This window comes from Durio zibethinus, chromosome 19 (assembly GCF_047325235.1).
Source record: "Durio zibethinus cultivar Kanyao isolate XHJ-2024 chromosome 19, ASM4732523v1, whole genome shotgun sequence".
NCBI classification, from domain to species: Eukaryota; Viridiplantae; Streptophyta; class Magnoliopsida; order Malvales; family Malvaceae; genus Durio; species Durio zibethinus.
Window position 1 is genome coordinate 19,609,442 of NC_143180.1, and position 14,779 is coordinate 19,624,220.

Here is a 14,779-nt window from a genome sequence, read left to right on the forward strand (position 1 = left end):
AGTTGGGGAAAAAGACATGCTAGTGACCCAACCATTGATGCTCCGTATGTAGAGGCTATCGAAGAAGCTGTAGAATGCTCCTATCGATCTTTTGAGCTAGTTAATTCTGTAGGTGAAGGACTTAAAAATCAATCTTTTTTAAGAATAGTGATGAGTCAAGTCATCAATAAAGGCTGGTATCTAGGATTAGGCTTGGGCAAGAACTTGCAGAGAATAAAGGAACCCCCGATAGTGATAGGCAATAGTGAAAAGTTAGGCTTAGGCTATAAGGTAGTAGAATGGGAGATCAAGAGAAGGTCAGTAGAAAAAATAGCAAGACTAATGGTTATCCCACACCTGTACGAGACTTTCAGACCTTGAGGATTCATGTACCCAAATACAAAAAAAAGCATGGAAAGAGCTTTTGCCCAGTTAACCATTAATGCTATTGAAGATGAAATAGGGCTTAATCAAGAGGGGTGGGTCCGCTTTTGTCCACCAGATTATGAGCTAAACAATTGGAGTGCCATTGAAGTGCCTGTGACTTTTGAAACTAATACAATGTAATTGTAACATCCCAATAGCTATGGCCCAAGGCATTGGGGTGATCTTTCTTGTTTGGGCCATTTATCTTTTATTATTTTAATAAAAATTAGGAATGATGCATTTTCATTCATTTCTTCTTGTGTCTTCATTATTGCCACTTTTCCAAACACATCTTGCCAACATATCCCATTTCATTCAATTTCAAGTCTTTAAATAAACATGAAGATAATTATGATAACAATTAAGAGGTTAGTTTTGAGAATTCAATTAACACTGATAAACTTGACAATGAAGAGAATTCTGAGGAATATGTTATACCTCTGGACCTAATGAGATTGATTGAACAAGAAAATAAGTCAATTGAGCCTCATCAGGAGATAGTTGACTTAATGAATCTGAAAGATGAAGAGAATAAAAAAGATGTCAGAATTAGCACTTCACTTTCATCAAGAGATAGACAACGTTTGGCAGATCTACTTCGGGAATTCATAGATGTATTTGCTTGGTCTTACCAGGATATGCCAGGGCTGAGCATAGAGATAGTAGAGCACAGATTACCCCTAAAGCCAGAATGTAAGCCAGTCTAGCAAAAACTAAGAAGAATGAAGACTGAAATGCTGCTAAAGATAAAAAAAGAGGTGAAGAAACAGTTTGATGCAGATTTTTTACAAGTGGCTAAGTATCCAGAGTGGGTAGCTAATATAGTACCCATTCCTAAGAAAGATGGAAAGGTACGAATATGTGTAGACTATCATGATTTGAATAAAGCTAGTCCAAAGGATAACTTTCCTTTGCCTCATATCGATACACTGATAGATAACACAGCTAGGCATTCAATTTTCTCTTTTATGGATGGTTTCTCAAGGTATAATTAGATAAAAATAGCTGCATATGATATGAAAAAAACCAATTTCGTGACCATGTGGGGAACCTTTTATTACAAAGTCATGTCTTTTGGGTTAAAGAATGCTGGGGCAACATATCAAAGGGCCATGGTAACACTTTTCTATGACATGATGCACAAAGAGATCGAGGTGTATGTAGACGATATGATTGTAAAATCTTACGAGAATGAAGATCATGTCCCTAGTCTTAGAAAGTTATTTGAGAGATTAAGAAGGTTTCAGCTCAAGTTAAACCTAGCCAAGTGCACCTTTAGGGTAAAGTTAGGGAAGTTACTAGGCTTTGTGATCAGTGAAAGAGGAATTGAAGTGGATCCAGACAAGATACAGGCCATTCAGAACTTGTCACCTCCTAGTACACCAAAAGAAGTTTGAAGTTTTTTGGGAAGATTGAATTATATTTCTCGGTTTATCTCTCAGCTTACCTACAAATGTGATCCCATATTTAAGCTTTTCCGTAAAAATAATCCTAAAAAATGGAATGAGAAATGTCAAGTGGTTTTTGATAAAATTAAGCAATACTTGTCAAACCCTTCAGTGTTTGTGCCACCTGTTTCAGGGAAACCTTTAATTCTATACTTGACAGTATGTGAAAATTCAATAGGATGTATGCTGGGACAGCAAGACGAGTCTAGTCAAAAGGAGAGAGCTATTTACTATCTGAATAAAAAGTTCACAGAATACGAATCCAAGTATTGCTCATTAGAGAAAATGTGTTGTGCATTAGCGTGGACTGCCAAAAGACTCAGACAGTATATGCTCTATCATACCACATGGCTCATAGCAAAACTAGATCTAATTAAATATATCTTCGAGAAGCTTTCTTTATTTGGAAGAATTACTAGATGACAAGTAATTCTTTCGGAATATGATATTATATATGTAAGCCAAAAAGCAATAAAAAGAGGCACTATAGCGGAGTTTCTTGCAGATCGTGCTACTGAAGAATATGAACCAATGACATTGAAATTCCCTGATGAAGATCTAATGACTATTTCTCAACTGGAGAAAGGGAAGCATAAAGAAAAGTGTTGGAGAATGTATTTTGATGGAGCTGCCAATGCCTTGGGACATGGAATTAGGGCAATTCTGATATCTCCAAAAGAACAATACTGTCCTGTAATAGCTAGGTTAAATTTTAATTGCACGAATAACATTGCTGAATATGAGGCATGTGTCATGGGCTTACAAGCTACTATAGATAGAAGAGTGAAAGCATTAAAAGTGTTTGGGGACTTAACTCTAGTTATATATCAGTTGAAAAGAGAATGGGGGATGAGAGATTCAAAACTCATTCCATATCATGAGTATATTTTAGAGTTGATAAAATAATTTGAAGATATCCAGTTTGACCATTTACCTCAAGAAGAGAATCTGATTATCGATGCATTGGCTACTCTGGCTGCAATGATTTAAATTAATAACAATACTGACATTCAGCCCATCAGGCTAGATGTTAAGGATATGCCAATTCATTGTTCCAATGTAGAAGAGAAGGAAGATAGGAAGCCCTAGTATTATGATATCTTATAGTATATTAAGGATCAGCAATACCCAGTTCAAGTAATAAAAAATGATAAAAGGGTCATCCGAAGATTGACTATGAGCTTTTTCCTGGATGGGGGTGTTCTGTACAAAAGAAGCCGTGATCAGGTATTACTAAGATACGTAACTAAGGCTAAAGTGAGGAAAATCATTGAAGAGATGCATGATGGAATATGTGGGGCACATACCAATGGACATATGATGATGAGATAGATCATAAGAGTAAGATATTAGTAGTTGACAATGGAGAATGATTGCATTGACTATGCTCGTAAATGCCATAAATGCCAAATATATGCTGATAAGATCCATGCTCTACCATCTGCTTTACATGTTATGGCACCACCTTGGCCATTCTCAATGTGGGGCATGGATGTCATTGGTCTTATCACCCCAAAGGCTTCTAATGGGCATAGATTTATTTTTGTGATGATAGATTACTTCACAAAGTGGGTGGAGGCAGCATCATATGCAAATGTAACACGATCTGTGGTTTACAAGTTCATAAAGAGAGAGATCATTTGTAGATATGGACTTTCGAAGAGAATTATTTCAAATAATGCCAAGAATCTAAATAGTAAGATGATGCAGGAAATATGTGCTCAATACAATCAAGCATCATAACTCAGCACCATACCGTCCAAAAATGAATGGGGCAGTTGAGGTAGCTAACAAAAACATAAAAAGAATTCTTGAGAAGATGATTAAGACTTATAAAGATTGGCATAAGAAGTTACCATTTGCACTACATGCATATCGAACATTAGTGCGCACCTCTATTGGGGTAACCCCATTTTTTTTAGTTTATGAGATGAAAGCTGTACTACCAGTGGAAGTGGAGATCCCATCCTTAAGGGTCCTAAAAGAAGTTGAGTTGGAAAAAGCTGAATGGATTCGAGAATGCTATGAACAGTTAAGTTTCATAGAAAAAAAGAGATTGACTGCATTGTGCCATGGTTAGCTATATAAAAAAAAAAATGGTGAGGGCTTATGACAAAAAGATTCGACCCCATTGCTTTCGAGAAGGAGAGTTGGTCTTGAAGAAAATTCTATCAATCCAGCACGATAATAGAGAAAAATGGACTCCGAATTAGGAAAGACTGTATGAGGTGAAACGGGCTTTCTCTTACTGAGATGGATGGAAATGATTTACCCCATCCTATAAATTTTGATGCTGTAAAGAAATACTATGCTTGAAAAAAAAGAAAAAAATGAAAAAAGAAAATGAAAAAGAAAAAATGAAAAAGAAAAAATGAAAAAATGAAAAAATGAAAAAAAAAATGAATGAAAAAGGAGGACTCAAGGCGAAAACCCTAAAAGGGCGGTTTAAGTCATAAGGGGTTTATCTAAGTTGAAAACCTGAAAGGTAGCTTAGATAAAGAGAATACAGTATCAAATTTGAAAATTCGTTGGCATGGAGACTAGTAAATTCAAAGGAGCTCTAAGTTGTTAAATATATCAAATGGTTGGGTTTTTAGAAAAACCTTGAGATGTGTTATCATGATTATCCGATTGTTCATTTTTGGGCTTTGTCCCCCATACTTATCCTTGTTATTCTTCTTTGGCCAAAGTTTGCCAACATTTTGCTAATAAAAGACATTCTATTTCACTCTTTGTGTGCTTCTTCTGGTGACTGTTTCTCAACAATTCTTATTCTTTTCTTCTTAATACCCTATAATAGAAGAAATGTGCAAATGCATTCTTACTTTTTAAGTTTGAAATAATGATTGATGAATGAATAATGGCATGAAAGATTTTTACATTACATTGAATAAGTCAATAGTGATAAAGGCAAAATCGAGATGTTCATTTCTTGATAAAAACATTGAATTTGGAAAGAGATGGAAGAGATAGTTTAGAGTTACACTAGCTCGATCTTGAAAGAATAACGTAACTTGGTTTTTGAAGAATCAAAGGGTTCGATGCCCAAGAAAAGAGCTTGAGAAACTTGAGTACCACAATTGAATAGGAATTAGTTAGCCAACATTTGCGTAGCATGCATTGAATTTCATATGCATTGCATAGCATATATTACATTCAAGAAAATATAGTGCATAAATTCAAGAAGTAGGGGTATTCCAACATCCCACATAAAGAAGACAGATGTGAAGACATTTTCAAATTTGAGAAAAAGCTTATCAGGTAAGTTTCTAATCCTTGAAATAGGATGTCTCTCGGTATCAAGGCTGATTTGTAAGACCTTTGGGCATAATCTCTTGAAATTCCTATAAACATGATTTTCAACTCTTTTGGACATGTTTGTCAAGGGGCAATTTGTTTTTTGAAGTTGTGATGCCCCTGTTTAGAAGAGCCATTTATTTTCAAAGTTGTGATGCCTCTTATTAGAAGAGCAATTTACTTTCCAAAAGTCATTGAGTCTCTATTTAGAGGAGCTTTATTTATTTTCAAAGTCGTTGAGCCTCTGATTAGAGGAGCTTTGTTTATTTATTTTCAAAGTCGTTGAGCCTCTTATTAGAGGAGCTTTATTTATTTTCAAAGTCATTGAGCCTCTGTTTAGAAGAGTTTTATTTATTTTCCAAAGTTTTTGAGCCTCTTATTAGAGAAGCTTTGCTTATGTTTTTCAAAGTCATTGAGCCTTTGCTTAGAGGAGCTTTGTATATGTTTTTCAAAGTCATTAAGCCTCTGCTTATAAGAGCTTTGATAAGAATTTTAATGAAAAAAATGAAAAAAAGAAAAGGGTCGAGTGGAGTCTTGAATGGGTGTCTACGTCTTTGCGTAATTTCTGTTTCACAGAAAATGTGCAAAGAGAGGCAGCTGTAGACACCCAATTTGGTCCAGGCTCGGATCAATTGGGCTTGGTCCAAATGGGTAGGCCCATTTTATTTTTTTTATTTTTGTATTTTATATTTGTATTTATTTATATTTTTTTGTATCTTATGTATTTATTTATTATTACTATTTATTAATATATATATTTATTTATTTATTTTTATTATTTATCTGTTAGTATATGTATGTATTTATTATTATTTATCTATTTATATATTATTATTTACCTATTATTATTTATCTATTAATATTTTATTTATCTAATTATTTTCTTTTAATTATCTATTAATATTTTTTATTTGATTTGATTTTTTTTTCTTTTTATTTGGCTGAGATTGGGATGGAATTTGAGAATTCTACTGTGGATTTGGGATTCAATGAAGAGTCCATATTGGATTCAAGGATTGAATCCTAATCCAAGGAGGAGTTGGGATTGATCAGAAACTCTTTTGATCAATCCTTATAAATAGATCCACAAATCAAAGGACCAGAACACAGAAACGCAGACACTAACTGAGAAAGAATGAAAAGAGAAAGAAAAAGACGTCCAGAAGGGTCAAAGGCAATTTCAAGATTTTTTAGAAATTTTGGTGAATTTTTTTCTGGAAATTTCTGAAAATTTTTCAGATTCTGGTTGAATTTTTCGGTGAAGTTTGAATTTTTCGATGACTTTTTCAGCAAAGTTTGATTTTTCGGCCAGCTACCCAATTTTCGACGACTATTTCCAGAAACCGATCAGCTTTTCGGTGAACTTTCGACAAAAAACTCAGATTCCGATGAAAATTTCCAAAATTCGACGAGATTCAACCGGAGTTCTTTGTCTGTTTAAAGAGAGGGGAAAGGAAAAAAAAGGAAGAGAGAGAAGAGGAGAAGGAAATTCTGAAAAAAAAACCTACCTTTAGCCTTATATAACCAACCTTCAGCCTTATATACCCTCCTAAAAACGACGTTGTTTTTGCGTTAGTAAACCCATAGGATCCGCGCGTTTTGCCAAGATCCGACCTGAACGCCAACCGGCGTGTGACCCGAGTGCAAAGCCAAGCCGAGCCAAGCCGATCCTAGGGTTCTTTTTCATTTTTTTATTATTTATTATTATTATTATTTATTTATTAGATTAGAATTGTTTAATACTTTTTATTTTTATTTTTATTTTCAATTTCTATTTTATTTATTTTATTTTATTTTATTTTCTTTAAATAAAATTAAAAAATATATATTTTTGAGGAAAAATTGAAAGTATCAATTTTTCTTGAAAATAAGTTTTCTAAAAAATATTTTTGAGGAAAAGTTGAAAGTATCAATTTTCCTTAAAAATAAGTTTCAAAAAAATATTTGGGGAAAAGTTTAAAGTATCAATTTTTCTTGAAAATAAGTTTTCTGAAAAATATTTTTGAGGAAAAGTTGAAAGTATCAATTTTCCTTAAAAATAATTTTCTAAAAAATATTTTGGGGAAAAGTTGAAAGTATCAATTTTTCTTGTAACAAAAGCAATGAATTTTTTAAGAGAAAAGGATTTATATTTAAAGCAATCATTTTTTTTCCTTTTTATTTTCTTGGATTTTCTTTAATGTTAAATAATCCGACGATGGAGCCTCTGCAAGTGAAACAGTAGTTTTCTTGCATTCTCTTGAGGTGAGGGAATTTTTTCAATTTTCTGCTAAAATTATTAAAGTCAATTGAGAATAATTTTCAATAATTAATTACTTGGTAAATTTTTAAGGCTTATTGGATAACACAAAATTAAGCTAGTACCATCTTTCGATGGGCGTTGTGAGGGTGCTATAACCTTCCTCACATGTAACTGAACTCCCGAACCCTGTTCTGATTAGTAGACCTGAACCTATTCTTTTAGGGACCCTTAAGCTTAAGTATTCTTTAAAAGGATAAATTCCTTAGGTGGCCAATCGCACCTAGATAAAAAAGATTGGTGGCGACTCCTTCAAGTCAATGTCTAGTGATAGATCCCTGGATCTAGACGTTATGACATTGGTTGGTTTAAACTAGTATGCATTTGTAGTTTAAAAGATATGATTTTCAATTGGATTTTGTTTGACCGGCTTGTATTGAATAAGATGACAGAAATGTTTTGACTGTTCTTGAAGGAAATGCTACAGTTTTCCTATGGTACTATCTGTTTATTATTGCTTTATTTTGATTCTGGGTTTGCTGCTATGCATTGCTGATCATGTGAAATGGGCATTGTATGGTTCTATTTCATTACAATCTGGTAAATTTTCAAGAGTTAAAAACTAATCTTTTTCAATCTTTTATGTTTGGATTGTTGAAATTTGGCTTTAACATACTTGATATTGGGATAGGACTAAATCAATTTTTGAGTTCTTCAAGATTAATATACTGTTTCCGTTTTACTCTAAGGACATTCGTTTCATTGCGAATTACCTTTTTTCTTTTTCTTTTTTTTTTTACATTTCCATGTTAATTGCAGTTGCAGAATATTTCTCAAGGTGCAGTTGCCATGGAATGTCATAATTCTTGCTGACAGCTTGGATGCCAAGGTTTGATGCTCCAAAAGGCTATAGTGGTCCGCCATTTGGATGAATTTGCTCGGAAGAAGGCCACCAAGGATCTTGGATATGTCATGGCTGTAACAACTCTGGAGAGCATTGGAGAGGGCAGAGTTAGACAGAACACTGGGGATGTGCTTTTCCCTGTTGTCTTCAGTGGAATCACCTTCAAGATGTTCAGAGGATAGATTTTGGAAGGAGTTGTACACAAGGTACTAGAACATGGAGTATTCTTTAAGTGTTGACCAATCCAAAACATCTATCTGTCTCACGTAAAAATGCCCGACTACAATTATGTGCCTGGAGAGAACGCTATCTTCATGAATGACAAGCATTCAAAGATTGAGAAGGATGTTGTCATCTGATTTATTGGAACAAAGTGGAAGGAAGCAGAGAGGGAATTTCAGGCATTGGTAAGTTTGGAAGGTGACTACTTAGGACCAGTTTCCTGAATATAACTTTTGTTTCATCTTTGTATGATTCAGATGTACTTGTTACTGCTTTCTTAGGAAGTGGTTGACAGTAAGAGTGTTGGATGTTGAACTATTCTAGTTGTTGTAAATTCGATTGGACAAAGATGTTGAATTCTAGAGCTTACTTATGATGTTAGCTTTGTATAACTTGGTTCGGTTAAATTGGTTTCTGGATTTTGAAGTTTTTTAAAACTGATTTGAATCGACAACTGAACAATTGCTCACCCCTAGGCAAGTCTAGCTTTCCATTTCGAAGGGTTTTTGTTTCAATGGATGGAGCAGTAGCTAAAGAAGTAATTTGAAAGGATACCAAAGGCAAAGACTAGTGTAGATTGAAGCAATGCAAGGATGAGAAAGAAGAAAAGTTGGGACATAGAAGAGATGATACCATTATTAGATTGATCGAAAAGGCTTTGTTGCACACACAGCTATAGATGTAAGCTGTGAATATAAAGTAGTGAAGGTAAATATATTTATTTATTTATTTAGAATCAAAATCAAATTGGTTTCACATTTCTACATTTGTTAAAGAGAAGAATTAATGGAAGTAATTGCTATGATTTAGTTAATTGTTTGTAGAATCCATTTTATTTCTCATGTTTTAGTACTTCTGCTTCTAAGATCATTCTTTGTTTCTCAATCAAACTTCTTTCTATATTTAGTTAATTCAATTTGGATAGCAATCAATAAATAAATTTTTAATAATTTTTCAAAATAACATTAATATTTTTATTTTACAATAATAATTATAATAATATATAACATTAAATCTGTCTAGATATGGACCTAATTCTATGTAATTTGGTTAAAAAAAAATTAACAATTTAAATTTGTTCAACTCAAACTCAAAATTATTTAAACTTGAATTAATATGACTTTGAAATGATTCGAACTCTAATAATTCGAAAATTGATTTGAAATTATTATTTAAAATAAATTAATTTGATTTTAAAATATAATAATTTAAACTCAAAATAATACAAATCTAATAATCTTAATTTCAAATAATATGAGTATCATCCGAATGATCTGTACCCACAATCATCCAAAAATTTTTTTACTCTAATACTTCAATATGAAGTAAAATAACACATAAAATTGCCATATTTCTTTTTATGATGCCAACATCTACATAACATATATTAAAAATAAAAAAAAACTCTTTAGATGCTAACGTGGCCTATTACATAAGCCATTCGTTATATATTATGTAAATGACATTTCAACTTAAATTTTTATGTTTTGAAATGCATAAATTGATGTAACAAAGATAATTATTGCCATTGATATGGTAAAAATAATAAATTTTAGTGATTTTCATGTAAAATAAGACTTAATTAAATAAAAATAATGTTTTATGCTTTCAATTGGATAAAAAATAGATAAAAGTTTATTTGAGAAAGAAAAGTACAACATTTTTAGCATTTTAGTAAAAATAGTACAAGTTAAAAGTATATTCTTCAAAGTCGTCACTCAAATCCAATTCAAGTGTACTCAATATAATTACAATTAAATTTTGAATGATTTCAAAGGCAGTGAATGATTAAAGGTTAAAAAGATGAAATTGTGAGAAATAATGTGTATTAGTAAGTATAAGAATAAATGGTGAATAAATAATAAAATCAAAAGATTATTGTGTGAAGTTGTGTTTATTGTAATTTGGTATGCTCACCAATTGTATTCTTTGTTTGTTCAAACAAATAAAAAAGTCATATTAGAATTGCAATAGTATTCCAAAATGAAAGTACTGTAGCAAATCGGTACTACAGTAGAATATTACAACTGATATTGCAAGTCGAAATTCTAAGTCTGGCCATTAGTTACATTTCAAAAATAAGAAATTTTGAACATACAAATTGAGTGCTTAAACACAACTATTCCATGTCATAGCTGATTCACTACAAAAGCTTTATTATAAAGTGCTTAAACATTTCGATACAAGTAAGAGAAAAAGAAATAGATGGAAAGCAAATAGACATGCTTAGAATTATTATTCAAATTGTTAGCACCTTAATATTAGTCACTGCAAACTTCATGATCCCACAATTCTCCCAATTTTATGATTGAGAAAGGATTGGGCAATGGAAGCGATTGATGGGTAAGGGCTTGAGCAACTTGTCTCATGGTTGGCCGAAGTTGGGGACTGCCATTCAAGCATGCAAATGCTAGCTTTGTAGTAGAGACAACATCCTTTGCAACTTGCCTTACCGGTGGTGAGAGGCGTTGGTCTATCACATCTTTAAGTAAAATCAGTTGGTTGTCATTTGGTATTGATGTCGATGTTGATGCCAGTGCCGATGACGATGATGGTAAACATGAAATCAAATCACCAGGATGCCTCCCCATAAATATTTCCATTGTTAGCACCCCAAAACTATAAACATCGCATCTCTCGTCTACTTTCAATGAATAAGCCAACTCTGTTTAGAAAAATATATCTAATCAATATGTTCTATTAAGCAAGAAATATATCTTATCAATAATACACTATTATGTAAGAATAAAGAATATTGAGAAGATTATTAAATAATGTTGAAAAAAAATTGTAAATGTTTAGAAGATTACTTTAAAATTGACATTCATAGGTTCTAACAAAATTTTACATTTGGTTCATCAGTTTTGATATATTACATATTAAAAAATTAAGTGTTAAACTTCAAAGATTAATTATACATTTGATACTTGAATTGTAGTAAAATTCTTAATTTGATACTTAAAATTTGAAAAATTACAATCATATATAATACTACTTGAACTTTGTTTTAACGCATCAATTTACACACAAAACTAATAATTTTAATTGAACGATGACATGTTTAAAGTATCTTTAAAAAAAAAAAAGATATCAATAAATACCTGGAGCTATGTACCCGAAAGTGCCAGCAAGTGAGGTCCAATTGGAAGAGTCAGGTTTTAAAAGCCTGGCTGTGCCGAAATCTGAGACATGAACCTCATAGTCCAAATCCAGAAGAACATTGTCGCTGGAAATGTCTCGATGAATTATCGGTGGTGAATGGTCATGATGCATATAAGACAAGGCATTGGCCACTCCTTTTACAGCATTTAGCCTCTTCTCCCAATCCAACTTCATTGCCTCGTCCTTGTTGCTTAACACCATTCTCAAACTTCCCCTTTCTACAAACTCATAAACCAAAAATGAGTTCTTTGGATGTGAACAAAAGCCATACAGCTTCACAATGTTACGATGCCTTATTTCTGATAAAGCATAAATCTCGCTTTCAAAGGCTTTCAAGTTGTTGGAAATCATGCTATCTTCAGATTGGTGAAGTTTCTTCACCGCAACCACCTCACCAATGGGTAGCGCAGCTTTATAAACAGCTCCATAGCCTCCTGAACCAATGCAATTGTTGGAGCTGAAATCTTCAGTGGCTTCAATAATGTTCTCATAGAGTATTCTTCCATTATATCCCCACAATGTGAAAAAATCTCCAAGTTTTGCCTCGATTGACTCGGATTTTCTGGTTTGGTTCTTTCGGCGAAGAATAAGGAAACTTCCAGCTATGATAAAGAGCAAAAGAAGAAGACCAAAGAGTGGAAGCACAATGAAAATGATGACTTTGGTGCTTTTTCTAGCAGCGACAGCACAAGGCATTAGTCCAGTGGCATTACCACATAGTCCCTTATTGTTTCTGAAGGCATCAAATGAAGCCTCATGAAATGCCTTAATGTTAGGAATAGGGCCTTCTAATTGATTGTAAGATATATTCACAACAGTCAGACTTTGCAAATTATTAAAAGAATTTGGGATGGAACCATTGAGCATATTGTGAGAAAGGTCCAATGTTTCCAAGGAATGTAATTTTGCAAGCTGTTGTGGTATCTCCCCAATAAGTAAATTCTGACTTAAATCTAGATTTTGAAGGCCATTTATGTAGCTTACTGAAAGTGGAATGCTTTCTCCAAGTTTATTCTTGCTCAAATTCAAGTTCAATAACTTTGAGCACTCTCCAATTTGATTAGGAATCGGTCCACTCAAATTGTTTGATGCCAAGTTAAGATGTTCTAGATTTGGAAGAACTCCAATCTCTGGTGGAATTTTGCCTGAAAGTTGGTTACCACTTAGCAAAAGTTTGTACATCAATGTCAATGCTCCCAATTCCTTGGGAATCTCACCAATGAGATGATTTGAAGAGACATCGAGTTCGCGTAATTGAGTTCCATGCTTCAGCTGAGGTGGTATCTTTCCAGAAATGTTATTATTGGAGATTCGTAGGCTTGTTAGATTATGGCATTGCCCCCAGTTTGGCGAAAGTGCACCATAAAATTTGTTGTTGCTTAATGCAATATAAGTCAAATTAGGATATATACCAAAAGCTTCTGATATATTTCCTGTCAACTGGTTTCCGTCAAGCCTAACTCTGTACAAGCTTTTGCAGTTTCCTAAACTTGATGGGGTCGGACCCCTCAAATTGTTGTTATTAGCCCCAAGATATACGAGTTGTCCACCGAGGCATACATTCTCAGGTAATGGACCACAAAGATGGTTGTCTGATAATTGTAATGATTCCAAATGAGTAACATTGCTAAGTGTTGGAGGAAGGAAGCCAGACAAACTGTTCTGAGATAAAAGTAAGTTCTGTAAGAGATACAAGCATCCCTATCTCTTGAGGTATTGACCCGGAAAGCTTATTTTTAGGAAGGTAGAGACTAGACAATTTGGTTAAGTTTCCTATGGGAGCGGGGATTGAACCAGAGAAATTGTTATCCGATAAAATAAGTTCTGTAAGAGATACAAGGATCCCCATCTCTTGGGGTATTGACCCGGAAAGCTTATTTTCAGGAAGGTAAAGACTAGACAATTTGGTTAAGTTTCCTATGGGAGCGGGGATTGAACCAGAGAAATTGTTATCCGATAAAATAAGTTCTGTAAGAGATACAAGCATCCCCATCTCTTGAGGTATTGACCCGGAAAGCTTATTTTCAGAAAGGTAAAGACTAGACAATTTGGTTAAGTTTCCTATGGGAGCGGGGATTGAACCAGAGAAATTGTTATCCGATAAAATAAGTTCTGTAAGAGATACAAGCATCCCTATCTCTTGAGGTATTGAACCGCAAAGCTTATTTTCAAAGAGTTTAAGACTTAACAAATTGGTTAAGTTTCCTATGGAATTAGGGATGACACCAGTGAGATTATTTCTTAACAGTTGCATTGTGGTAAGAGATCCAAGCTGTCCTATTTCATTGGGAATAGAACCAGAGAGGTTATTACCATACAGATAAAGCCATACCAAGTTACTTAGGTTTCCCAGAGATGCTGGGATAGGACCAGTTAAGTAGTTCACTGAAAGATCAAGCATAACAAGTGACCTCATCATTCCAACTTCTTTAGGTATAGAACCACTGAGCCTATTGTCAAAGAGGACAAGTCGGGACAAATTGTGCAAGCTTCCAATAGAAATAGTTATTGGACCAGTGAGATCGTTTTCATGGAGATAGAGTATAGAAAGTGAACTTAATAACCTTCCTATGTTTGATGGAATATTTCCGGAGAAATGATTCTTGGACAAGTCAAGTTTGGTGAGCTTGGAAAGATTTCCAATGTGTGAGGGAATGGGCCCATACAGTGAGTTGTTAGGAAGGTGAAGACCCATGAGGTTGGGGAAGGACAAGAAGTTGAGACTATGAAGTGTACCTTTGAACCCATAATCTGGAAGGCTTAGATTGGTGATGCTTCCAGCCTTGTTGCAAGTGATTCCGATCCAATTGCAATGGCTGTCTCCAACCCACAAAGAAGAGAGCAAAGTTTGGGTGTTGTTGTCAAGGCTAGCTTTCCATTTTAGAAGAGTTTCTTTTTCATTTGCAGCAATGGAGGATGAAGAAGCAAGAACAGAGGGAGACCAATGCAGGACCACTATAAGGAAGAAAAGGGCTTTGAATGGTATTATGAAGGATGCCATAATTTGGATGGTTCAAAAAGGATTGTTTGTTAGTTGTTGTAAATTAAATTGGCATGGTCAGGTATTTATGCAAAAAACTAGAGTGTTTCAGTCACTATGAA

At 33.8% G+C, this 14,779-nt stretch overlaps 1 protein-coding gene and 1 pseudogene across 1 annotated transcript; one reads left to right on the forward strand and one right to left on the reverse strand.

Annotated features, from left to right (window-relative positions):
• The first annotated feature begins 390 nt into the window (after nt 1–390).
• Nucleotides 391–9,155, forward strand: LOC111310500 (DNA-directed RNA polymerase V subunit 7 pseudogene; annotated as a pseudogene).
• A 1,486-nt stretch (nt 9,156–10,641) lies between these two features.
• LOC149513498 (uncharacterized) lies at nt 10,642–14,741 on the reverse strand. Its single transcript, XM_089748789.1, is given in 3 exon segments — nt 10,642–11,180; nt 11,617–13,318; nt 13,320–14,741. Coding segments are annotated over 3 exon segments (3,465 nt in total). The 5' UTR covers nt 14,679–14,741; the 3' UTR covers nt 10,642–10,776.
• Between the last annotated feature and the right edge of the window lie 38 nt (nt 14,742–14,779).